The sequence below is a fragment of the Idiotropiscis lumnitzeri genome, chromosome 7 (assembly GCF_059441095.1).
Source record: "Idiotropiscis lumnitzeri isolate Australia: NSW breed Sydney's pygmy pipehorse chromosome 7, RoL_Ilum_1.0, whole genome shotgun sequence".
Classification (NCBI taxonomy): domain Eukaryota; kingdom Metazoa; phylum Chordata; class Actinopteri; order Syngnathiformes; family Syngnathidae; genus Idiotropiscis; species Idiotropiscis lumnitzeri.
In genome coordinates this window covers 16922842-16949538 of record NC_142397.1, presented here as the reverse complement: position 1 = coordinate 16949538, position 26697 = coordinate 16922842, and the positions used below count along the sequence as shown (strand labels likewise).

The 26697-nt window shown below is 41.5% G+C and overlaps 1 protein-coding gene and 1 long non-coding RNA gene across 3 annotated transcripts in view; one reads left to right on the top strand and one right to left on the bottom strand.

Moving 5' to 3' along the window:
- Positions 1-558: 558 nt before the first annotated feature.
- On the top strand, positions 559-21245 carry LOC148333798 (uncharacterized). 2 transcript variants are annotated; one of them, XR_015844193.1, is made up of 4 exons: positions 559-1349; positions 11223-11329; positions 18664-18809; positions 18906-21245. It is a non-coding gene; the product is annotated as an uncharacterized LOC148333798 (long non-coding RNA). The 2 variants fall into 2 exon arrangements; XR_015844192.1 differs by lacking the exon at positions 11223-11329.
- The window catches only part of gjd1b (gap junction protein delta 1b), a 32814-nt gene continuing 25562 nt past the window's right edge, over positions 19446-26697 (bottom strand). Inside the window, exon 3 of the mRNA XM_088299805.1 lies at positions 19446-26697. Coding sequence (XP_088155931.1) covers positions 25848-26697 — 850 coding nt within the window. The 3' untranslated portion in view covers positions 19446-25847.

The following is a 26697-nucleotide window of genomic DNA, read 5'->3' as shown; positions in this document are numbered from 1 at the left end:
TGACAATAACATCAGAGTTGTTCAGGGCTCAGGTAACAAGCAATCATGGCTCACCTTCAAAGACCAAGTGAGTCGTGATTGGTCATCACCTGAGAAAATGGCCAAATGAGATGGTCTAAAACGGGTGTATTTTGCTGCCTAACTCATATTCCACATGGACAATATTAATCAGAATGCCGTGTTTTGACTAGTGGAGGTGCATAGGACATAATGTAATGCTCGTCAGTATGGTCAAGGATGCACACAGTCGCTAATGCAATCTGTTCGTTTCTAATAAACAAAAGTAAGACACAATTGCACAAAAGCAGCTGATGGCCAGAACTCACACACACACGCTCCACATTCAGACTGCCTGAGCCAATCTTCCCCAACCTGGCTCGTCCCCATCTCAGTGAGGTCACCTCTTACTCAACTGACCCCGCCCTCACATACACAACAATGAACAGGTCTTACAATATTATTGTAAAGAACATTTTTGGAGTGACTTCCCCTGTAAAGGAGGATTAGAAATTAGAAATCCCTTTATTGTCATTGTACTCAAGTGTGCAACGAGATTAGATCCAAGATGGCCCATTTTTCACTATCATGCTCAGTTTATATATTTTTTGGTCAAGATACTGAAATTAGTTAACATTTTCTTTTTTTTAATCTAATCATTTCGAAGAAATTTGGAAATAAGTGATGAAATGAAAAGCCATTTTTAATGAGGACTATAGCCACGCCCCACTCCACTCTCCCCAGGGTACTGCAGAGTTGGTACAAACTCTTCATTGGAAATCGTTGTACTTTCATTGCTTGTCACGTTAAAAAAAGGTGATCAATTGGCACCAAAATTCATGTGGACATCCCTACCAATGACCACTTCATCATATCAAAAAGATTAACCTCAACATGGTTGATTTATATGAGAATGAGGAAGTGTGGAAGTGAGCAGAGGTACATAGATTATGCTGTTAGGAAACAATGCGCTGCTTATTTGTTGATCACAGTGAGGGCGCACGGCATAAAAGCGCCAGTCAGGATATTCTTATTCTTATTCTCCTTATTCTTTGGAACGAGGCCGCTGCGGGCTTCGTGTGCGCCACTCAATGGAGCGTTCCAATGCGGCCAAACTCGGCTGTGGAGTCAGCCTCCACGCTGGAACTTTTTGTTTGCTGAACATTGACGCTCCCGAAGCGGCCACGACTAAAAACACTTGCCGCTCCTCTAGGGTTCATCGCTAAGGAGTTTTTTTTTCGAAATCGACACCGACTCGCGACACTGAAAGCTTCATGAATTGGCTGTAAGCGGTGGTGGACGCGAACGTGCATGAGTGGCAACAGCCAGGAATCCCCGGGACCAAGTCACCGGTAAGAAGCAAAGTTTGTTCGATCAAAAGCTAATTGCTGCTCTGAGCCTGGCTGTCTCCTCACACTTAACAAAAGATTACCATAGCTAAATATTTGAAATATATCGGGGTTTGTGTGCATATTCTTGCGCTTGTCCGCTTCAGCCTGTGTAAGTGGAGAATTAATCGCCACTGTATTTTTGATTTTGTGGAGGTGATCACATGTCCATATGTTTGATGTCAGTAAATACGCTTTTATACTTTCACAGGTTGAAGTGGACAAGAGTAGTAATGTGCATTTGCATTTTGGTGGCTACAACAGAACTGACAATTTGAGCAATTTTACCTCACTTGCCTCCCTGCTGTGACGAGGACGCCAAGCTCCAAAAGGGGGCATGCTGATTTGTCGCAAATCTCATAAAAAAAAAAAATAAATAAAAATTCAATCACTACAGAGTCTTTTAGGGTGTGGGATCTGCACAGGACAATAGGCGCTCCTCTAACTCTATTTCATTCATTTATATGATATAATTTACATTAAAAAAACATTCACAACTGAATTTTAATCAACAAAATACATTTATTAGACCCTCAAGCAGTAAGTAATAATCATTTTAGCCAATGACGTCATTGCCAAAGCACAACAGAGAGCAATCCGTCAAAATGACAGGTCTCGTAGTTCTAATAGTTTTAAAATCCTGGTAGTCCTCGTGTTAAATTAGTTGCCTTGTTCGGGGAAATATATTTTCAACCATTGCACACTAACACACACAGCAACTTTAATGTTCTTCATTTAGCTTGCAGTCTTGACAGAATTGACGAATGAGCCCATAATGTGATATGAGCTCATCAGCTATTTAGAAGAGGTGAGATTTTGAAGGACCACGAATGGAGGTGACAGCCATAGGCTTTTAGAGACCAGATTCAACCTTGCTTCGTCCTTTCAATCACAACAAAGTGCACACAAATGCAGTGCCATAAATCAATCCGTCAATCAATCAAACGTAATTTATAGAGCACTTTTCATACATAAAATGCAACTCAAAGTGCTTCACATGATTTAAAACCTAAACCTCCCATCGCTTGGCCACAAGGACGTTGACATGTACGCATCCGGGATTAAAAAATGATCCGGTAGAGACACACGCACGCACGCACACACACACACACCCACAATACACACACGCTCGCATGCATACTAGTTAAAAAAAATTAATACTGTATTAACGTAGGAAACCCAAGGTTGGGCACAGAGCATCCCCGTGAGAAAAACACAATCTCAAGGAGCCATCTACACCACGACAAGAGCATTTCGTGCCCACAGACCATAGCACCATGGCACTGCCCTACTTACCACCAAGGCAAAATGATCTACAATGACTAATGACAACTACATGACATTTGATTCCAAAAGGATATCACTGTCATTAATCATAAAACCCAAGAGCCCCCGCCCAAAATAATGTAATCTAATTCAGATGCTGATTTTAAAAGCTGCAACCAATCAGCGCCTGTCTACTGTGTGAATAAGGGTACACTGAGACCTATTTGCCAAGATAGCCGCAAAGTTCCACATCACTGTGCTTAAAATAGTTGGTCTATTTTGATGCAACTTAGAAAGTCACTTTGAAGCCAAATTAAGACACAGCTTCATGATGTCTTTTCCACTGAATTTGATCTTACGTTAAGGCATCAGTAAAGGAACGCAAATGGGTCTTTATAAAAGCTTTGACACATTATCTGATCTAGAGTTGGAGTGTTTCTCGTGCCATTAACGGCACTACTGCTGATGTTTTAGATTTGAATGCAAGAAAATGAAGACTGCAAGGTAGCAATAAGAATAGCATACAGCTTAATCCATCTTCTACTCATCTATCTTCGCTGATTCATTCCTTCTGAATTACCCATAAAGACTCCTCAATTTCCTCTTTCACCCTTCACCCATCCCTGCACCCATCCATCCATGCAGCTCAACCATATTCGTTGACTTCATGCTTCAATTCATCGCTTTCGTGACATGTTTCACACAGTTCCTCAGAATCTGTCGTAAATGTTCTGGGAAATAATTACCTGGGAAAACAGAAAAAGTCCCACATGCTTGTAAATTGAGGATCGGATCTGCGCTTCTCTCACGCAACCCCACCCTCCTTCCCTGGGCTGTTGTTCCTCCACCTATGCGTGCCATCAGCCAGGACATACTTTATGTTGACGTATGTGGACTGAAAGCTAATTAACGTGAGCCATACTTAATAAGTGCTCAGTGATGTTCTTCATGCTATGTGAGCAACAGACAGGCGTTCGATGGAAGCGCATACTGCAGCCTTTGTTTTTTCTCGCTTGGTACTCTCATCACTTGCTTCACTATTTTTGCCCACCTTGCATTGGCCTTCCAGGCCTGAGACATGTTATTATGCTCTCACTGAAATCTTTTGTTTCCAGTTGCTTGTAAAAACTAGATGAGTGGTTATGGGTTTCAATTTTTCAATAATGAATTAATTAGTCACTACTTCTCTCTTTTATGGTTAACATTTACTGCTAATCCACTGCTGCCAATGATGTTGGACAGTAAACACAATTTCTGTTCCCTAAATGTTTAATGTGGTTGAGGTCGTCGTCATGATCTTCCATATCACACTCATCCAAACATAACACATGTTATGCTAGAACAGAAAAGGGCATAAAGGGGAAATCAACCCCAACAGATTTCCCACGCCAAACCGAGATCGAACCCACGACCTCTGCACTATGATAATTATTGTTACTTTTTTTTTTATATTGCTTCGATAAGAACATTTTGACGCTGTGTCTGTCTGATATTGGTGTGACTTTAATGTAAGACAAAGAATACAGTGGTTGGTCGTGGTTGTAGGGAGCTTAATGCTCAAACTCCGCTTATAATGCTACAGTGGATTAAGCAATATTAAATGTACTTTTTAGGAATTGAATCTCTTCCTTGTTTCTGTTTAAGACATGGGCCTCTGCTACTGTATTTTTATGTTACTCAATAGGGTGGTTCAAAGCACCACCTCATGCTTAATTATGCATTGGTTTTTCTTTATAAAAATGCTACAGAGGATAGATGAAGATGACAAAGTCATCACAAATTATATTTAGCAAACTCAGTATTCATTATGTGCTCAAATCTAGGAACGCAGCAATTCTGTCAGAAATCTATCCCAGTTTTTTTTTTTTATCGGCCGAGCCAACACATGCGCAAAAAAACTCAAACACAATGAACAATTAATTTGAAATCTCTCAGTAGCTGGAGACTGTGAAAAGATTCCCCAAACCTCATGCGGCCCAAACATTATTTGTTCTCCACCTATCAGACAATCTGTGCACATGCATCAGTAAACACGTGTCCCATTTATAAACACAGGAAGCAGTGCACACCAAGCAGCCACAACATTATGACCACTGGCAAAATCTAATGAGATTCAGTAGAAGAGCTGTATGAAAATATGTGCCATGACTGAAATAATAAAGTACCGCTTTGACCCTGAACACGATGTGTGGTACCGAAACTGTTTTAAATGTCTCACGATGTATGGAAACAGTTTGATTGATTAAATATCTCTAGGTTGTGTTAGGTTTCGCTGGAGGGCGAGGTGGAGGAGGACCCAAAATGCAGGGAAGCCAGGCAAAGGGTAACTTAAAGGGAATTTAATAGTGAACTTAAGTGGGCAACAAGGTGCTGGGAAAAACAAACAAATGTGACAAAGTGCAAAATAACGAAGAGGAACTAAACGTGACTAAAAAGAACAAAATGACGAGGTAACATGGACAGTGACAGATCTCTAGGAGCGAGAGCGAGAGCGTGAACGAGATCGAGATCGGGATCGGGATCGGGATCGGGATCGGGATCGGGGAGAGACCATGACATTCACGCAAAGGAAGCAATGTCCCGACAACAAGCTGTCGGTCCTGAGCGCTTAAGTAGTCCGGGTGATTGACAGTTAATGTGACACAGCTGCGTGACTGATGAGGAACCGGTGTGTGGCTGGTGGGCGCGTCTCTCATGCAACGATGACAAGGGAAGGGAACGAGCGCTGGAGGACACGCCCCCACTCAGCTGGCACAACAAAACAAAGACATGACATGACCGAACGGGTCATGACAGGTTGTTTCGTGCAATCTCAGCGATCTGACCAAACCCTCACATGTCATTTATCCTTTTTGCATTTCTTTCTGACATCCGCATTTACTTTCTGAAGAGGCAAGACTCATCTGTCCATCTACATGCCTTTTCACTTCATCACCCTAACGCTGAAGAATTATTAATGGACATGTGGCTTACAGCAACATTCAATAGAAAATAACTGCTGACACGCACGTAGTTTTTAGAGAAAGCAAGACATGGAAGATAAACTCAAAAGGACCAACTTTTAAGCAATACCCTGCACAAGACAAGCGTTTTAACAACTTGTTTCCTATTTGTGGCGTATAGGTTGATCAAAAGCGTCCTTTTCTATCCTTGGGCATAGTCACCCAGAGGAGGAAGTGACATGGAGCTGAAATTAACCTGTCAGCATTTGGTCTGCTCGGTGGAGAAGTTTCTATTTCTAACAGCAGATTTTTGCCATAATTGATCTGTGACTGCATCACCATGGCAAGGAGAAGCAGCGGTTTATCAGAAGATGATGAACTGAAGACCGAAAGGGCTCGAGTCGAAAGTGGGAAAACAGGAGGCGGTGGAAATGATAGCAGTGTTAGCGTGATGCAGATTAAGGCGAAGAAGCCACTTGAAGAAGGCGAGGAAAGGTATAAAGAAAAAGATTTTAATGAAGTCGAGTCATGCTATCAAATGCGCTGAAGATGTAGACCGCAGGTAATGGTACGAGTATGATACGATGCCAATCATGGCAAGTGTGGAAAAAGTGCAGAGAGGAAATGAATGTGGGTGGAAACAGAAGTTCAGGAAGGTGAGATGACAAAGCAGAAGCAATAAAAATGTGCACTTATGGAAAATGACAACAGTCATAGTAACAACAGGAACCTTTTACTAAACTACATTACATTATGTACGGCATATGAATATTTTAGGATGAACTACAATTATTTCTAGCCCATGTAATTAATTAATGTGAATTTAGACTCGCTGGAATTCGTGCATGACATTCTCGCAGAAACTGCAATATCTCCAATTTCAGATCCTGTCATCGGCCGTGAGTGTGTGATATGGATAATTGGAGACCGCCTTGCACCTCCTCGGTTCTGTGTGTGAACCCCCCAAGGATGACGGGGCTGGGCTTTTAAAATATTTTAAAGTTGATAATGATTATAATTTGTTCAGAATTAATTTTGCCAATGATTCACAGGGCTTGTCCCAGGCTAATGAAATTGTCAAATTTTGAATGAAAACCCATGAGGTCCATTACTGCCTGTGCTTCGATTGAAACCAAAATCGCGTTAGACCACTTACACTGCAAAGTAGAGCCGTTGCGGCCAGGAGAGTGTCAGGGCAGCAATCGGGGGAAGGCATTTTTCCGCATCCAGCTGGAAAAACCTCTGCTATTGTGTGCTCAATCTTTTTCTTTTTTTTCTTTCAATTAAGGGCTCAACCGAGAATATACAGTCCTTTGGTCGTTATTGATAACATTCCAAGTATTAAAGATAAAAGGAACAGGTGATGATTCGTACAGAACTTTTCACTTTTTGTGGCTGTTTCTTTTCACCTTGGTGTCCCGGCTCAGCGGCCTTTGTTTTGGCTAACATTACCACAGCTACTAGTGGTTAGCGTTCGCGTTAGTGTTAGAGTTAGCGATGACTTGGAAGACCACCTATTCACAAACACGCTGAACTGGCACGAAAATGAAACTGTGCCCGTTTTTACGCCGAGCGCAACCTAAACTAATCTCTGTGACCAAATTACCCGGTGCGAAGCGGGTAATGCTCCTTTGTGTTCTGGCACGCCCAAACAGACACAACACGGCCCCAAACACGCAAGACTAGACTTTCCCTAGCACGAAAATTAAATTACGCCCATTTTTGCGCTGAGCACGTGATCGACCCCAGTCTACCAATTTTTAAATTGTGATTTTTATTTACCAATGAAAAAAATAAACTATTCAAAGCTATCAGTAAAAAACAATTGACGCCTAAAGCTAATAAGTGGTCTGGCTTCCCTCAGCAGCAACAACTGAAATGAGGCTTTCATATCTCTGTGGAGATATTTGGTCCACTCTTCCTTTCAATTACTTTAAGTCAGCAATACTGTCGCGTTTCAGAACATGAACAGCCTTTTTAAAGTGATACTTCAGCACAATTTTTTTTAGACATTCATAAATTGTCTTGCTGGTGTTCTTTGGCTCATTGTCCAGCTGCGGAATCCAGGTGTGCTTCAGGTTGAAGTCACTAACTGATGGCCGAACATTTTCAGTAGAATTCATGATTCCATCAATCACTGGTTGTTGCTGTAGGCCGACCACAACTAAGAAGGTTTTGACCGTGGTTTGCTGGAGTTCCAAGGGATGTAGGACTGGCTTTGTAACACTTTCCAGTTGGATGCATCTCAACAACTTTCTCTTCTGTTCTTGAATTTCTTTAGATTGTGGCATTTTGTTCAGCTCTCTGGGATCAGGGTGGATCTATTTGAGTGATTGCTTGTCTGACTAGATCTGGAGGCTCAGGCCTGTCTGTGATAAGTGAAAATGAATTCAGCTTTCCCAAAAATGTGATTCGCCCCAATTCATGACTTAACAAAGAGGGCCAAGTACCTTTTCACTCAAGGCCAGGTAGCTTTGAATAGTATTTGTCACAATCGGAAAAACTGAATTTTATGTCTCATTTTCTTTTCTTTTACATTTGCTTGAACATTAAAGAGGTGAACTGTACGGATTTGAGAGAAGGGCAAACACTTTTTCACTTCACTGTATATAAACAAACATATCAAGAAAACAGTTTTATAGAACAATAGCAATGTGAAAAATAAAAATAGGTTCAGTAGTCATAGCACTAAAATTACAGTGAAAAGAAAAAAATAGTTATAGTCTATATAAGCAGTCCAGTGTGCACCCCGCCTCCTGCCCAAAATCAGCAGGATTTGTCTCATCCTCGGAATCGAAGGAAGACAAGCGGTAGAGAAAATGATTGGCGTGCCGGAAGGCCATCTAACATTCACGTGTTGCTTTGGTAAATACCGAAAGGAAAAAGTGACAGCAAGTTTTCCTGGCATGGTCAATGGTACAAGCTTGTGTACGTCATCGTCAGTGTACCCAAAACAAAGTGGCAGGGGTTGGAGTTAAAGTGAAGGATTGGAGCTTTAAAGCCTTGGTGATGAGCTCCAGTTGGGGGATTACGTAAGAAAAGAGATGCATAGTGGATTTGGGTGATATGTGTTGGTGTAGAGGATGTGATTGGGATTGGAAACATGTAGAAGAGATTGTGTTGGATGGATGCATGAGTATCGAGATATATACAATATATGTCTGTGTGGAGGCTTGTATATGTGTACTTGTCACCGTAGCATCCAGACACTGTGCAGCGGCAGCAAGCACAGTTCCTGTCCAATATCCACTGTTGCCATGTTCCTTTGTAAGACGTAAGGAAACACAAGCTTCCTACCTTGGAAGCTCATTTGGGAGTTAACTCTGACCCAATATAATAACTACAATGATAAAAATATAAACTTAACTAGATTTTCATCCATATTTGGGGTGGACAAAAAGCGCTCCGCTTTTTGTTCTACTACAACTGTCCCTCATTATTTGTCATTCAACATTCATTTTGTAACTCAATATGAAAACTTCACAACTGATATACAGTTTTAAAAGCCCACATACGCTACTTGCTCATGATCATAATTTGTGCAGCACAATCATTTCTACCCCAAAGTCCAACTAAAAAATGGTGTCTGCCCCTCAACAGACAGAGGACAGAACAGAAAGCCAGAGAGTTGCACACATGCAGAATAAATTACGTACTTACACAGCACTATAATAACCCTGACCGTTTAATTTTGCAACATAAACAAAGTATGCTGAAATACGTAAATATAAAACAGAGAGAGAGAGAGAGAGAAAGAAAACCGCAAGCCAACCTTCTGGTGGTGTAGGCCTACTGTCTCTCCTGACCTGAATGCATAGCATTACCCTGGAGTATAATTTTAGCTTTAATTTTCATTATTTGTAATAGTTGGCATTACTAATGTACAGCTAAACTAATTTACTCCAAGTATAACCCCATAGTGGAGGGTGCAAGGGTCAATTTTCAATACCGATTGAAATCGCCAAAATAGAGCAATCATTCGATGGTACATTTTTCAAGTCAGTAACTCAGTTTATATTTTTCTTTTATATCGACCTCATCACTGGAAGTCCGTTGCTCAGAATTTTTCAAAGTTCATTTTCTGCAGCCCATATCGTCACTAGGGTTGCACGTGGATGTGCTGGATTTTTCAGCTGGAAGTCCGACTTTGAAATTTCACCAAAGCAACCTTCAGTGGTTGTCATGCACCCCGCGATGCAACATTGTTGCTCTTAAACAGGCCGCATATCTAGTGCACACCGCAGAGCGACACGGAAATTTCACCAGGCCAACCTTGGCTTGTCGAAGGCCTGTGTATCTGAAATCGGCGCCCACTCTCACTGCGAAAGAATTAGCATTGGACCCGCTACGGCTGGGGCTGCCCGCTGCCTGAGACACGTGTGTTTTGTGCGAGTAGTGGCGGCATGGAGGGTTGACCGAGACATGGAGCCCCATGTCTGGACGGTAACTTTAGCATCGTTTAATGTCCCAAAATTCTTATGCACATTCTATCTCTTATCCACTTCAATCAGTAAAAAAAATGTATTGTAGGGAGTAGATAATGGGTTTTCCACATTTCCACATAGGAGCTCACATCCAAAATATGGTGGAGATCGCTTTTATATTTTCACAGGTTGATGAGGACATGAGTAGGAATGTGCATACAAATTTTTGTGTCGACTGGTCAATGTTTCAGACACTAGGTAACAACACAACGTGGCAAACAAAGCCAGGAAATAATCGTATTTTTATAATTGATATTTTTTCCCACCTAGGTTGGAAACAAACTTTTTAACCATAATTTCTAACATTTACAAAAACCTTTCCATCCAGTGGCCATCATGGGGGAATGTTACATCTGAAATGAGGTGACTTTGGAGACAAAACAAAGAGCAGCCTAGGACTGTCATTTTCAATAATTCATTTCGGCACTTTTTAAAAACTGAGTGGTTTGAGGACAGAGAATGAAGTGCAAAGAACCCTCCATTCATATTTATGTTTGATGTCAAGAAGCTTGGTTCAGTGTTTTTAAATCTAAACCAGAAAAAGCAAATTGCAGGTCAACAACAATGTGCTCATGATGTCACCATTTCTGTATGTACTTTACCAGCCAGTTGGAGACGTTTAGAATGAGGCTGCTTTAAAGGGCATGTCAGGTTGAATATGCGATATTTATGTCATGCATCACAAAGAGCCATACATGATGCCTGTTTAGCAACATGAAGGTCCCACTGGTGGATTAAATAAGAAAAGTAGGAGGAATTCATCACGCGTGTATGAATTGTAAATCTGTGTAGAGCATTAAGGATGAACAGAAATATCATGATTACAATCACAAAGCTTCCATGTGCCTCCATTTATGCCGTGTTTATAAATGACGGGTTGTGGCAAATTCCTCTGTTCACGTTCGTGTTCCTGGACTCTAACGAACTTTTTCCTGCCCACAATTGTGTTCGCTTCTTTCATTTAAAATAAAAACATTTAATTCCTTGGAATTTCAGTTACTGTCACTGATTAAAAATACACATTCCTTTATATTTTGACATTTTTTGTTTAAAAATAAAGTATTATAATGCTGAGTAATTTGTTGTTGGTTCCTTTCACCTTAAATATTGTCGTGTCATCATCCACAATGCTTATCCTGTACAAGGTCGCGGGAGGGTGCTGGAGCCTATCCCAGCTGACTGCAGGCGAAAGGCACACTACACCCTGAACAGGTCGCCAGCCAGTCACAGGGCAGACAGACACCGTCACTGAGTGAGAACCGAACCCGCGCTACCCGCACACAAGTCAGACGAATGTACCACTACTCCATCAGTGACTTCACCTTAAATATTATCTGTAGTTTTCCCTCCATCCATTTTCTGTACCACTTGACCTCATGGGCAAGCGGAAGCCGAGCTGACTTTTGGACATGACCATGCACTTGCATGGTATGATGTCGTTTTCATGTTTTCCCTGGCATTTGTTTTGGGTTTCTCCAGCAGCACAAACAACAAACAAAATAGCGTCGCTCTTGTTGCTCTGGTTGTGGTACACTTGCAATGCACTCCGCACTCACTCCACTTTTACAGATGTTCGTTTTCTCTTCGTACACGCTTTCAAATGGTTTAGTATTCAGGCACCAAAATATCATTGTTATGGAAACATACATCCAAATCTGTCTCATACGGGGGTGAGAAACCTTTCTGAAATTGAGAGCGACACTGCTTTGGTCCTCATAACTGCGAAGGGTTACCAATTTGATTCAAACTTCTGAAATAACACATTTGCTCAAAATACCTTTAAATATATGTGATTAGTAAGTCCAGGGTGTACCATGCCTACTGCTCAAAGACAGCTGGGATAGACTCCAGCACCCCCGCGACCCTTGTGAGGAGAAGGAGAACAGATAATGGATGGATAGTCATTGATCTTGTGTGAAGAATATGTGTAAATGATTTCTCACAATCATTGATTTAAATATCAATAGGTGACACTTTCTAAAAATCTCTGCCAGTGTTGGATGATCATTTCTACAGCGTTGCTATAGGAAATTCCAATGTCCCATCGCTGGTGAGCTATTTTTAGAACAGGCCATTGGGCTACTCATGTGGTCCTTGGCGGTGTCCTGATGCCCATGGGCAGCATGTTGGTGGTCAATGGCCTAGAGCAGGGGTAGAGAACTCCGATTCCTGGAGAGACGTATCCCGCCTGCTTTAGCTCTCTCCCTACTCCAAACATACCTGATTGAAATAATCAGGATCATTTCAGGCTTCTACAGAGCTTGTTGATGTGCTGATCGTTTGAATCAGGTGTGTTTGGAGTCGTGACAGAACTAAAACAGGCAGGATATGGCTCTTCAGGAACCACAGTTCCCTCCCCCTGGCCTGGAGGAACAGGCTCCAAAGACTGTTACTGTACTTAGTAGTACAGTATGGAGGTTAGAATGTCCACTTCATTCTTGTACAACAGATTGGGCAACATGGAAAGGAATGAATGTGAGTTTCTCTTTCATTCCAGATACAAATACAGGACATTATGTACTCTACTTCATACTGTCAGTGCTGGTTGTTGTGACTCTTGGTGCGTGATATAAAGTTCATGTGAAACTCATAAGTCCCGCATGTACTTCTCACTTCAGTGTTGTGTATTATGTAGTGCATGCAAGGCTCCAGTGACAGCGGTTGTGTTTCAGTGGCGCTCCCAGACGAGACCAGACATGGACTCAGTGTCATGCCACGGAGAGGCTGCCAAGTGACCTGTGTGTGTGCGTGTGTGTCCATGTGAGGGGTGTGTGTTGGAGGTTACCCTTGACTGATTCATAATGTGCATGCTGGTAACCAAGTGTGTTTGTGCTGGCGGTCAACGAGAGGAAGGCTGGTGTTTGATTGGCGCGTGCCGCCGAGATCTGCTCCTTCCTCTTAGTGTACGCATCACTTCCTCTCACCCTGCCCTGAGCTACTGCCTCGCCATCTCACACTCACTCTCGCACGATCCCCTTCCCTTCTCCTTCTTTTACTCTTTTCTCGCTCTTTCTCTGCTCTTCTCCTGAAACCCTCTCTGTCATACAGTGCCTCTTATGCTTGCCTTGGAAATATCATTTGACTTCCATGCATCCTTATTTTTCTGTCTTACCCTTTTAGTTCCACTTTGGTGATGCTTCCTCCGCCGCCGCCATCCATTTGTATCTCTTCACTGTACCTCTCAACTCTCAGAAGGCCACTTTAGACTTCATCATCCTCGATGACGAATCTTGTCATCTTTCACTACTTATTTCTCTCCCCTTCGACCTCCCAAATTCCCTTTACTGCCTTTCCGGTGTCTTCCTTTCTCCATCTGTATTCACCCCCTCCTTCTTCTCCTTTTTTTTCTCCTCTCCTCCTCCTCAGCTGTTCTCCCCGAAGACAGAGGAGACGCAGCCAGGCAGAACGGCCAGCGTGTTTCCCCCCTGTTGTCAATGCTGTGCTATTACAAAAGTCTTTCTAAACCGCCTGTCCTCATCACCACTTGTCTGTCTGAAAGTCTGCATTTGTGACTGGTAAATTATGATTGGCGTAGCAGCTTGTTGGAATGGTGGTTGCACATCCGCCTCACCGTCGAGAGGCTCTCATTTCAAATATGGAGTCAGGCCTTCCTCGGAGGGGTTATCATGTCTTCCCCATGTTTGCGTGACGTTCCGCCGATTACTCCGGCTTCCACCCACATTTGACAAAACATGAATGTTACGTTAACTGAAGACTCTAAATTCAATCCAGGGTGTAACCAGTCTCTCGCCCAAAGTCAACTCCAGCTCACCCCATCAAGAGGTATGTCGAAGATGGATGGATGGATGCTTTTGAAATTGAACATTGCACCTTAACAACGTCAGTCTTGTAATAATCTTGTAACGCTTAATGAATCATTTCCAAATCCTTTATAAACTACCTTTTTTTGGAAGGCAGCAACACCACTTCATTATATTGCCCCACTTTCATTCTATTGCCATGGTTGCGAGCCTCCTTTCATATTTTCCTTGTGTCACACGCCCTCACCTCCTTCTTATTTGCATTTCTTGTCCAGTGTTTTCATCCTTAGTGATAACATCTTACAAAAAAAAACTGTTGGTAAAAGTGTTGTTGCAGTCATAACAGGAGATAAAAAACAACAAACATAAAATTATGAGCCTGAATGACTTATTCAACAAACAAGTGAACATTCACCCAAACCTGAAATATATAACACATAAAGTTTAACAAACAAATATGCAATATAACCATAACCACCAAATAATAAATCAAACAGAGAAGACAAAAAAGGTGAAGGGACTGAGGGCATCTTTTTGCAATCTGGGCAGATCACATTATCTAAATATTACCAGGGTGGCCAAGCCTTAATGTAGACACAATCTGCTCTGAAATGCACTGTTTAATATGGGTCAGAACCTCCCGGAGCAAGCTATTACCCATGAAGGGGAAAAGCATGCTTCTGCTTAAATAACTCATTTAATCCCAGACATTTTCATTGGAGCAACTCCTTCAGTACTCGCCGTTTTATTGGATTTTGGCTGATCTTGCAAGCCCCCCAGAATATTGTGTTCTATTGCTATAGTAACGTGGAACCTAGCAAATAAAGATTAGACTCTTAGACTTTCATCAGGAAAAGAGGGTATTTCTATATTTTTACGTTCCTGAGCCATCCGCATGAGGAAAATGCTAAATTCCATCAAAAATTCAATTTCTGATGAAAAATATTTTCTTTTCATAAAAACATGCATTTCAAGCATAACTTTGACATTAACGCTACTATATTTTGCTTTTGTGATAGCTCAGTTCTTCTCTCTGTCGCCTTGTTTCTTTTCTCTCTCTCTCTCTCTCTCTCTCTCCCTCTGTCTACCCCTCCTGCAAGGATACACTCACAGTGATTTTACTTACACCAGTCAGAGGCGGTCCTGGCAAGATTTCCACCATGGCTGAACCGTTCCTTGTGTATGTGTGAATGTTATTTGAGTTAGCAAATAGCATGTAGGAATATAAAATTCCCCAGGCAGGATGTCTGCGTGAATTTTCACATGTTGGGCCAGATTTTGGTAGACTGGCTCCCGTGCGCTTGGTGTAAAAACATTTAGGTGAGAGCTCGAATCGAGTCCTGCGTGTTTGGGGCAGTGTTGTGCCTGCTTGGCCGTGCAGATTCATGATGTAGCCTCGCCCCCAACGCACCTGATAATTTGGACAGAAACTAGTCTGCGCTCTGTGGAAAAATGTGTGCTTTGTCATGTTAGTGCCAGGTCAATGGTCTTGTTTAGTGCATTTGTGAATCTGTGGTCTTTCAAGGAGTCCATCCTAGCAACAGCAACAACGTCAGCTACCAGTGACGCTAACACTAACCACTAGTCGCTGTGGTAATATTAGCCACTAGCAACATAAACAGAACAAAAACAAAGGCCCCCCCAGCCAGGACACCAAAGTGAAAAGAAACAGAACTAAAAAGTTCTGTAAGAACCTTCTCCTGATCCCTTTACCTTTAATGCTTTCATTATTATCAGTACCTATCAGAAGCCCATTTACAGTATTCTCAGTTATGCTCTTAATAGATGGCAGAAAAGATGAAATGCACAACAGCGGAGCCTTATCCTGTTTGATAGACTTGTGAGACAACGATGACATCTGGCTTGGCTAGTGTAAGTGACGGTTTAGGTACGGTGTTGGCAGAAAGATTTCTCACGTTTCTTGCAACCCGAATTTGAGTGAGTGACTGTTGGCTCAAAGGACTTGGATATATTCTGGTTTCTGTGGACGCCTTCTCCTTTTGTGTTGAGGCAATCCCATATAAGACCCGCTGAGGTGATTAAATGGTTAATACACATCCACATTCCCTGGTTTGATGTGCCAACCTCAATTTGATCTGAATATGGCACCCATTTTACGGTATTTGTACCGAAGTCTGTCTTTTTCATTTGAAGCCTTGCCGGGTAGAGCAAAGCCGGCTGGAGAATCAAGTTGCATGGCTTAGCCATGACTTTGTGGTCGGCCATGTGTTTCTCCAAGACGTCGGATAAGTAATCATTGTAGATAGGAACCTGCGACTCACGGTACTTCAGCTCATTCCTCCATTTGTAGGCCTCCCGGACAACTCGCTCCTTGACGTGATGCTAGTGATAACACACAATCACCAGCCCGGCCTTGTCCCCTTGTCTAGGTTTGTGCAGCCAGACTACAGTAGGGCCAGTCAAGCTCCGCCGTGGTCAGGAGCAATTGATCTCCAAATAGCTCCACCGGAGCCTACGAAAAGAAGTACGTGGCTGGGACTCAGGAAGGCCAATGCGTGTCAGGTTAACTGCCCTCTAGACCGGAAGTCCCTCCTCAAGTCGTCCTATCTCCTCTTCTTATGACTTCCCAACTCCTTCGTCGTCCTGCACAGCATCACCAACAACCCACCACTTCGGTGGTCTTTATCTGTACATAGTCCTTTCACATGCAGTGTCACATATTAGCTCATGTATATGTTAATGACTTGCTTGCAACCTTACTTTGCCCACGGCCCTGTCACATCATGTTCAGCAGCATTTTCAGAGCCAGTGGATCACTTGAGACACAGAAAAACGGGCAACATAACCAAACATGCTTTAATTCAAAAAATGTTGAGGGAAGCTGTTAGTGCTTCATTATTCTCACCTCTGGTCATTACCACTATATTAAATGCCTACAACATGCGGATGAGGAACAGAGAGAGAGGATCCACATATTTTGTTATTGTTGACTTTGGTTGTGGTTATTTTTTCTTTTCCTATACACCCGCACAATCATACTCTGACAAATATAATGTTGCTCCATTAACATTGATACAGACATATCAATTTCACAGCATTATTCTTATTATTTTTGCCATATCATTGACCATTAAGCTGTTTCAAATATATTGCATTATTTACAGAGAGGAGAAATTATTATTATTAAATACATTGTCATTTGTTACCTCAATTCTCTCTTCTGCACACCATCCACATGTGTCATCTCACTTCATTAATTTGTTTGATATGGAAGTGGGTTTTAACATGAGGCCATTCTGGATAAATGCGCAGATTCACATGAAAAAATGAACAATAAATGCAAATTTTAGCTGCGCAGTTTATATTTATCCCTCCAATTCTCTGCTTATTAGCCTGTTTGTGGAGATGTTGGCCTAAACCGGCTTTGGCTGACTCTCTCATGGTTAAATTAGTTTCATTCCACCATTATTGTTGTAAATGTTGCCTCCACACAGGAGACAATTAACATGTAACCTATTCAGATATGTTGCTTCATGCAACAATCAGCATACTATGCAAAAAATAAGAAAATGAATAACTGGTCCCTAATATTTTATGCACTTAACAAAAAAAATAAAAGAAAAAATTTATTTTTGACTTGTGGTCCGCCTTCATTGTTCATCTTTCACTGTAACAGCATTTTGTTTTGATACTGACTGCAAGTATGTGTCATGTAAATACATGAAGTATGAATAAATTATACGGATATGAATCTCATGCAGCCATGCAACTCTAAAAATGTGAGATACATTCTAGCCCAGGTGAGAAGCAGGGTACATCGTGGACTGGTTGCCAAATAATCAATTACAAGGCATATAAAAGGAATAATGTGCCCTATTTGAAATGGTATTAGTTTACGCAGACAATAGTTTTTCATGAAAATACCAGTAGTTAATATGGGATGTAACTGTAACAGTAACAAGGCTGGAATTGTAACTCAATCAAACCAAAGTTTGTCAGGCCAAGAATGGACCAACATGCAGATGTGAAGATTTGGGAGTAGTCGCACAGGCTTTATTCCAAAAATGTGACACAAATAAACAATAAAGAATAATGTAAAACAATGGTGACAAAATGTCATTGTGAGAACAAAAACTGGTGCTACATTATTAAGAAAAGGTGGTGGACGAACTACAGATGAAGAAAGGGACTTTATATGCAAAACAAAACAGAAAATCCCAGAAGTACTTAAATATGTAAAATAAATACATTTAAAAAATCCTTTTGGTACACCAAGCAAAACAGAAACACAAAATCACAGAAACACTTCATGAAAAGAAAATGTAAGTATTTCTGGCGAGAAGCACTTAAATACACAAGTGCGTCATGTGACCAAATTCAGAAAACAGATGAGCCTTGATTCGTCGTGACTTGAGCCCAGAGCAACTGTGATGTCATTTTCAGTTGACAGCAAGTTACAAAATGGCCGCTCCCTGAGATGGAGAAAAATGGGTGGTTTTTGCTGCTTAATTCATATTCCACAAAAGCAAAGTCACCCAGAGTCTCTTTATCCATCCATCCATTATATGAGCATTTAAAGACAAATGTAGTTCCAGTGTACATTGTTATTTTGGCTCACCTTTTGTACACAGAGCAACCGGACGGAGACGTGTGGTCCGCTTTTATCTATCACATTTTATCTCAATGCCTGAAGATGCCAAAATGCAAAATATCTTCATGATTTGTTTGACCCTTGAGACATATCCTTCCAGAAAATGTTTATTGAATAACAAACTGCACAGTTCAGGGGCACTGTGTTCACAGGGATGAAGAGGAACGTTTATACGGTTGCTTGGGCTGATTGGCTAATTGATCCCCATTGAAGTTTTCAGTTATAACGAAAGTGCTTCGGATGGTGGTAATGGATGAGAAGCGAGAGGATGAGGCCATAGATAATGCCGCTAATGATGACAGGGTGCCATCAGAAGAGCGACGGTCACGGACCATTGCACATTTTGACTGAGGCTGAAGGTAATGATAGGTAGACAGATGAGAACTGCTCGGATAGTGATGTTAAATATGACTCACGTGTTTGTGTGGACGTGTGTGTGTTTTGTATGTTTTCAGGAAGTGACGCTGAGCAGCCAGCCATCTGTCATCAGATTAATCCTGCCTGTGCTTAGAGATATTACCGGCTGGCTTATCGCCGTGGCAACGAGCCTTCAATCCCAGTCCAGCACAGCCACCATGTGACCTTGGAAGGAGTCGAAATCGGTACACACACATAGCTCAGTTAATGGAATATAATGCATGCAGTACATGCATGTAAATATTTCAGGAGCTCACATGGACTTTTGCATTCATAGTACATTAGTACCGTATGTGAAGTATGTGTGACGAACGTGGATTTCCTCTGGCCTCATCAGTGCCATGGTGTAAGGCGTTTAATCCTGCTGAAAGGTTTTAGTGTCACCTATCCAGTTTTGAAATATCGGAAATATTATGCGCAAAAAGCCAAATGTTGCTTTACTCAGCTTTAAATCTTCACTGATTCACAGGCGTCAATAAACACATGTGTTTGGTATAGTCACACACGAACACACGTGTACACCCATAAGATTGACTAACAGAGATACACACAAGTCATAAATCAGGCACAGCACCGGGCATGATGTAACATTCAAGGTTTAATTCAGTCTTTACATACAGAACATCAGTCAGAAATATACAGTAAACCTTTAAGGTTCTTCAGGTACAGTACACCTTAGAATCTGCAGTTCAAGAGATTTTCACCAAGATCACAAAAAGTATTTTGTAAGTTGGATTCATGGTCACAGTTTTTATTGAAACTTTTGAAAAATTCTGTCGCGCGTCATGGTCACAAAAACGATGCTCACATTTCAAGGGGCTAGATTTTTTTTTTTCCGTCATTTATTATGTCCTGTTTAGTAGAGACCCATGGCTGTGATGCCAAATATTGGCTAATGTTGGTTAAAGGTGCAGTATTACACCCCTCACTGCTCCGAGAGTGGACAGGCATGCATAGTAATGAGACAATGGTGGAATTGGAGTACGGGGCATTAAAACATGTTTCATTTCCTCACTTGGTCGTGTTTATTGTATAAATTAATGTCCAGAAATTGAAAGGACTGTAGGTCACAATCAAGTTCTTGAGCCTGAGTGACTGCGGAACAGTGGACCTCAATCAAATCTACTCACTAAAATTAGATAAAGTAATCACTATTGTCACTTTAATAAATTAGTGATCAGTGAAATCTGAAATAGATCTAATCTGGCCTACATTAGAAACTCCAGTACAATGCTTTAAATAGCATACCCTCCCCTATTCTGTTAATAAACTCTTAACTAAGGAATCTACACGAAAGTGATTCGCCTTAAGCGCTCCAAAGTAATTTTTTTCTTGTTTATACTATGGCTTTATTAAGTTTGTATCAAAGTCAAAAGCCCTTTAATGTACTAGCTGGGCTCACTAAATTAATCTAAAGCCACCTTTCCACCAACCAGTGCAGTTCAGTTGTGTTTTTCAGTGTACAATTTGGATGTAAAATGAGTTACATAACCATTTAGCATTTTGTGTCCACTGTTATTGGAATGTTGATGTTTATTCCACACATGTACAGACAAAAAAAACTTAAGGACTATCCCATCCCAACCATTCAACTCCAATTAATATATGAGTCTTAAACTGCAACGTGTCAAGCGCCACACTTTTGATACCATACTCAAATGTGAGAGGGCATCAACATAATTGTGTGGTGTTACTTCACAAATTTTGATAATGGGAAAAAGAAGCTAAACTGGTTGGTGGAAATACAGCTTTAAGTTTCTTCTGGCAGTGGTAAAAAGAATAACTGAGTGCAACTCTGTTAATGATACATGCTGATTTCCTGAGGAATCTGATTGTTCGTTGGTGTATTACAAAATTGGTGAAGTGTTTGCATTGTTGGTCACTTGTAACAGTCAAGACAATGAGTTTGATTTTAAGAAAACCTGCTTAGTAAACAAATGATTGGATCTACATTGGTGTATGTATTGTTGGGAAGTCGAAACCGAGTAGCACCAGTTGACCATAAATCACCAATCTTCATTGTTGACTAGACTCCCTAGTATAAGATGGAATGTAAATTTTATTTCTATAAAAGTGTTTTTTGTTTCAAAAGATCATGACAATTTTTCCTGAGTCTGTTGAATTGAAAACATCATTTTGTGAAATTATTTCAGTGAAAATTGACCTGTATTCGACATTTTTTGTAAAACTGTATATTAATTAGATATTGTGCTAGGGTGTGAACCCTGGAATGTTCTGGTCTAGTTTGCCAACCTATAGTCCTGTATACCCTGTATTTTGCTGGACATGTTGCTCGTATAAGTCAAACCTCTTGTACAATATATTTAAAGGTATTTTCATCTGCATTGTTACGTATAAAGTTGACTGTGTTGGGGTTATCCAAATCTTTTGGGTGTCTGTTGAACTACAATCACTGAGTTGGTATTGTGTCTGTACTGTCTGAACACCTTGGTTATTTTTATACACACTTGGCATTGAGACGTAACAGCTTTCTAAAAAAAAAAAGTATTTAAAAATTATTGTGGAAGGAAACAGAAACATGCTTAATCTATCCATTACACATGCAGTTAAAAAAAAAATCAAATTTTGCATATCGCTTTGGCAAAGGGAGGCAACGTAACATATTTTCCTCTTGTCTTTTAGGCTCTCTACTCTTGTTAATATTTGTATCTTTTGTTCTTTTACATAGAAAAACGTTCCTTTTTTTTTTACGTTACTGCACAAAAAGAGCAACAGACACCAAAATTAACCCACGTTGAAAAGATAAGCAAATGAGAACCAAAAAATAAATAAATTGCAGGATTTCACATTGACAAATAGAAAAGTAGACTGTGTGTGGAGAGTAGTGGAATGTTGGAAGAAATTTGCCTGCATTGGGTAGTGGTGGACCACGGACTGTTGTGTTACAGTAGTCCGCCAGCGAGGAGTCATGTGTTCTTGCAAAAGCACGTATTTTCCCGATATGTCCTTTTTATATCCACACAATGACATAATCTTCGGCAGCTGCATGCAAGTCCAACGTGTGCGTCCACCATCTTCTAAAAATAGAATCTGGCCCCAGCAATGACCTGTGTTGTTGAGATGAGAGCACTTCTGGGCATTGACTGCAGAAGGAGCTGCAGATAGGACAGGACATTGGCTTGGCTTTAAGGCTCAAGGTCGGTGATAAGCCTTTTTGTCTAAGTGAGGAGGAAGCCAAGACTCCAACTCTATTATTAGGTATTCTGGAGTGTCGTGTCAGTGCACCTGCCCAGCACATTCAGTGGAACACATCAATCCCAAATGAGGAGCATCAAAGATGCTTGCAAGAGTCTAAATCTGGGGATAATCACCTGGAAGAATCAGAGAGATTATGAGAGTGGGAGTGAATGGAGACGAGAGATTTTATGGGGATTTTCTCAGCTTCATTCTTTGTTCTTGTCGCTCCAAGACAGACTGGAGCTTGTGCTTGTTGACATGAGAAGGCCATGTTATGTTATGTTATGACACACATTTACAACGCTAACTGGAATAGCTCGAAGCGTGCAGCCTTGATTTTAATGGATGTTGGATGATGTTGGGTGTACTGCTCAATTCATCATTTGTGGATTTCAAAGACTTGGTGTAAATTTTGTCATCTATTGGATAAAGGAAAACTATTGTTGGGTGATAACCTAAGTACAAGAATGGACATTTAACCGTTATGTTCCCATTCTGATAGAATTAAGAGTAACCGAAATATGTTGCGGTACACTTTTGAGACACATTGCATTTAATGTTTCGATATGAAAGCAGAAGGCAGTGAAAAAGCGATTCAGTTTTGCGGAGGTAATGCTGGCCCACCACTACAGTTTTGGCTCCAATTCAGCGTAGACACTAAATGATTCCTTACAGCCAGTCTTGCATCTCAGCCCTCTTGAAATCTAATAGAAGTACCTCAAGAGTAGAAGTCCCACTAAGGCTGTGAATTCCTACAGAATCTTGGCTTTTGACACGGCATAACATGTGATACTACTTTGATCAGCAAGTATTAAAGAAAAAAAAAAAGATGTGCATGTTTTTGTCTTTGGCTTTTTAGCAACATTTATTCCAAAAGTAGAAGTAGCCTCACCAAGGCGGAGGCCAACAAAGTCACATTTATCGTGACGTGGAGACACTTGTCTTCTAGAAATTAAATTCTACATGAGGGAGAAGTTCCAAAAAGTAAGCGGAGTCATTCAAAGCAACACCACGCAAATGTCTCCGAACTCATCTTTACTTTTTACCAAAGTGCAGGCAGTTTTTTATGTTTTGGAATGGATCCTTTGATTCCTCTTATTTCCTGGGGGAATTTTATTAAAAGTCAGAACAAATCAGATCAAAGATTTCACTGTATCAGAAGTGTCTGATTGTAAACAAAACATAGTTTGTTGCAGAAGCTTAACCGCAATAACATGTGTCATATTTCCTCCAAATATTTGTCATGCCGTTTTGTGTCAAGTAGTTATTAATCTCTTGTGTGTGTCCTTACATTTTTCTTCAAGTAATGTTCAAAATCTTTAACAGTCATGTCTGTGTGTACCTTATTTTCAAACCTCCCGGAAAGCACCAGACAATTATCTCCTAAAATAAATTCGAGTATTAAAATTTTTTAAGATGATACCTCACCTGAACTACTCTTTTTTTTCTGTAATCTGAATTTTTTTTCCCTTGTCTGATTGTAATTGAGCTCACCATGGTGTTGAGAGATTTCTTGCATCAGAATCAGTATAAATATATTTGTGCCAACCTTTGCATCACTTCTTAAAGCATATTCCTGACAGATGAAGCCGTCAAAAATACCCAAGCATATTCTGTGTTTTTCCACAACAGTAACAGAGCGCAATATATAAGAATGAAATTTTCAAGGTGAGCACTGAACCATCCTTATACTGTGTCGCGTTCCATAGGCTCAGTGTTAACTGGGTATGTGTGTCTGAGAACATAAAGTTCAATCCCTTTTCTATACTGCTTGTCCTCAATAGTCATTATTCAATCACAGGGCACTTACTAGACAGCCATTCATACTCACGTTCACACTGATGGTAATTTATGGTTTTCAATTAACCTAAAATGCGCGTTTGTTGTAATGTGGGAGGAATCAATTGTAAATCTCTGCACAGGAAGCCTGATTTGAGATTTTAATTCCAGAATCTCACACCTGTGCAGTAGTACCACTACCCACTATCCTCACCGTGCTCCCCCATATACCGTAATTCTCAACCAAAATTCCTTCAGTCTACCACTCTCCCACTTGTCTTCATAAATCAAGGTGCAACACTTTCAAACGTTTTTTTTTCTAATACTTTCATAGCGCTCTTTTACTTGCATGCATGCTGAAATCCGCTTAGGAGATCAAAGCACAATAAAAACGCTCAAAACGACAGCTTGATCATTCGATAACATTGCATCATGTAAACATGCCTTTTTCACATGGCTCCCAGGCCTTAGTTGCTTGAAGAGTGTGCAGCTGATTTTGAAAAAGCAAAACAAGGCTCTCTATGCAAAAACAAACATGTTCAATTGGACTATTGCATTTTGAATGCAAAGTTAAAAACACAAAAAAAGCAAAAGATAACAAAATCAGGTGCACATCCTCAAATAGATTGACAAACAAACAAAGCTCACAACCCTGCGCCGGTAAACAGTTTCATCAGTGAAAAAGATTGATAAAAATAAAATAAAACATTTAAAAAAAAAGAAAAAAGAGTTCATACAACGAGAGAAAAACATGATGCCACATACACCCCCACCCATAAAGATAAATAAATCTATTTGGATATACTCTAAATGGATAAATATCACTCATATACTCGATTCATCTTTTCAGCGATAAATCGGTCTCTCGATGATGGCACCATTGCGTTCTAAAAAGAAAATGAAAACACATTGTGATTTTTTTTTAATCGATTTCAAGTCCTCGGCTCTCTTTCTGTTCCCTTTTCCCACTCGTCCTTCTGCACGGGATCTCCCTCAACCATCAGCACCTTGGAATGCTGCTGAGAGGAACGTTTGGTTTGTGCTTTGGGAGAGACAAACATTTACACACCAAGTCCATGTGTTCATTAGTTCCTCCGCAACATCTACGTAGAAGGAGAGCAACGAGGGTCATTACTGTCATCCCAAGCCCCCTGGGCTCCACATAGCTGCCAACTCTGGTGTAAGAGCGAGCGAGAGATAGGGGAGAGGAGCGAAAAAAATGTGTTCATGGTACTAGCTGTGTTTGTGTTAAAGTAATATTTTGCCAAGAGACAAAACATAAACACCATCATTCTTCTTCTCTTGGCTTTGGCTTGGACGGGGGGTGACGATGATCAGAAGCAGCTCCTTCTCGCTTGGCTTCACTTTCAGCCGCAGGAGGAAGTGACTGAGCCACGCTCCCGCTCTTCCCTCTTTCGCATGTTTTGCCAGAGCGTCATGTCCCCCCCCCCCACCCTCCTCGTCTCTCACACTCACAAACTCGCCTCCTTTCTCCTGTCGTGCCTCTGACAGGTCTTCCGTTCCTTCCTTTTTGTGCTGTTGCCGCTCATCCTCTCCGTCCCATCCCTTTTTTTCAGTGAAGCTGACAAAGTCCAGAAAAGCACCATGGGATGCGTCAAAAGACTGCCATCGTCTCCCTCCCTCGGTATCCCCAAATAACACAAAACAGCCCCTCGTTGGCTTGCTTCCTTGTCCCAGCCCTGCGAGGATTTGTCCCTCCCAGTTAAGAGAGACAAGAGGGCTGGGGAGCTTGTAGTAAAAAAATGGCAGTTAGAACAGCTCTCGAAAATGAGATTAAAACATGATTTCTGTCTTAATGCGTCTTTTCAGTCTTATATTTTTGACTTTAAGTGACCAAGATAGCTGCTTGGTTGTCATTCCGTCATCACAGAGAGTAATTCATCCGGTTTGACCCCTGCGGTATCGTCTTTGCACTCAAATCATAATTACTTCATTCTCACACTAGCACATTCATCCCACTCCTCTTCCTCTGCTCTTCATCATCAGACGTAGGCTGACTCACTGGACTGTGTGCGCCCCAGGTTGGGCGGTTGGGACAGATGCGCCATGTCTTTCTTCCTGATCTCACAAATGGATTTCCTGCGGGCCTGGACGCCCCTGATGGCCGCTTTAATCTTGCGCCAACCCAGATGGTTGAGCTCGGCCAGGTTGAGCACCACGCAAATGCCGCTCACCGCAAACATGAATACCAGGAAAACCGTTTTTTCCGTGGGCCGCGACACATAGCACTCCACCTCCTTCAAACATGGATAACGGTCACATTCGAAAATCCCAGGCACGCTAAAGCCATAGAGGAAGTATTGGCCCGCCAAAAATCCAATCTCGAGAGCGTTTCGGAACACGACTTGAATGATGTAAAAACGTGAGATCCCTTCTTGTCGACGTACTTTGGAACTCTTCCCGTGTGTGAGCCCTCGCGGGGCATTGGGGATCTCCTTTACTTCGAGGCAGTCAGGCTCTTCCTTCCCACCTCCGCCGTCGCCACCGTGCTGAACTAAAATGCCGTTAATGTTGCGGAGCTTTCGTGCCCCATCCCTTCCCCCATAGTCCCGCTCCATTATGGGATAGAGAAAAGAGTAGCGTCGGTCCCTCTGTTTGGCCGACTGGTGGACGGAGTAGGTAATGAAGCAAAGGCTGGGCGTGCACACCAGTATGATCTGGAATACCCAGTAGCGGATGTGAGAAATAGGAAAGGCCTTGTCATAGCATGCCTGGTTGCAGCCCGGCTGCAGGGTGTTACAGATGAACATGGTCTGCTCGTCCTCGTACACCGTCTCGCCTACAATTGCCACGATCAGGATGCGGAAGATCACAACCACCGTCAGCAGGATC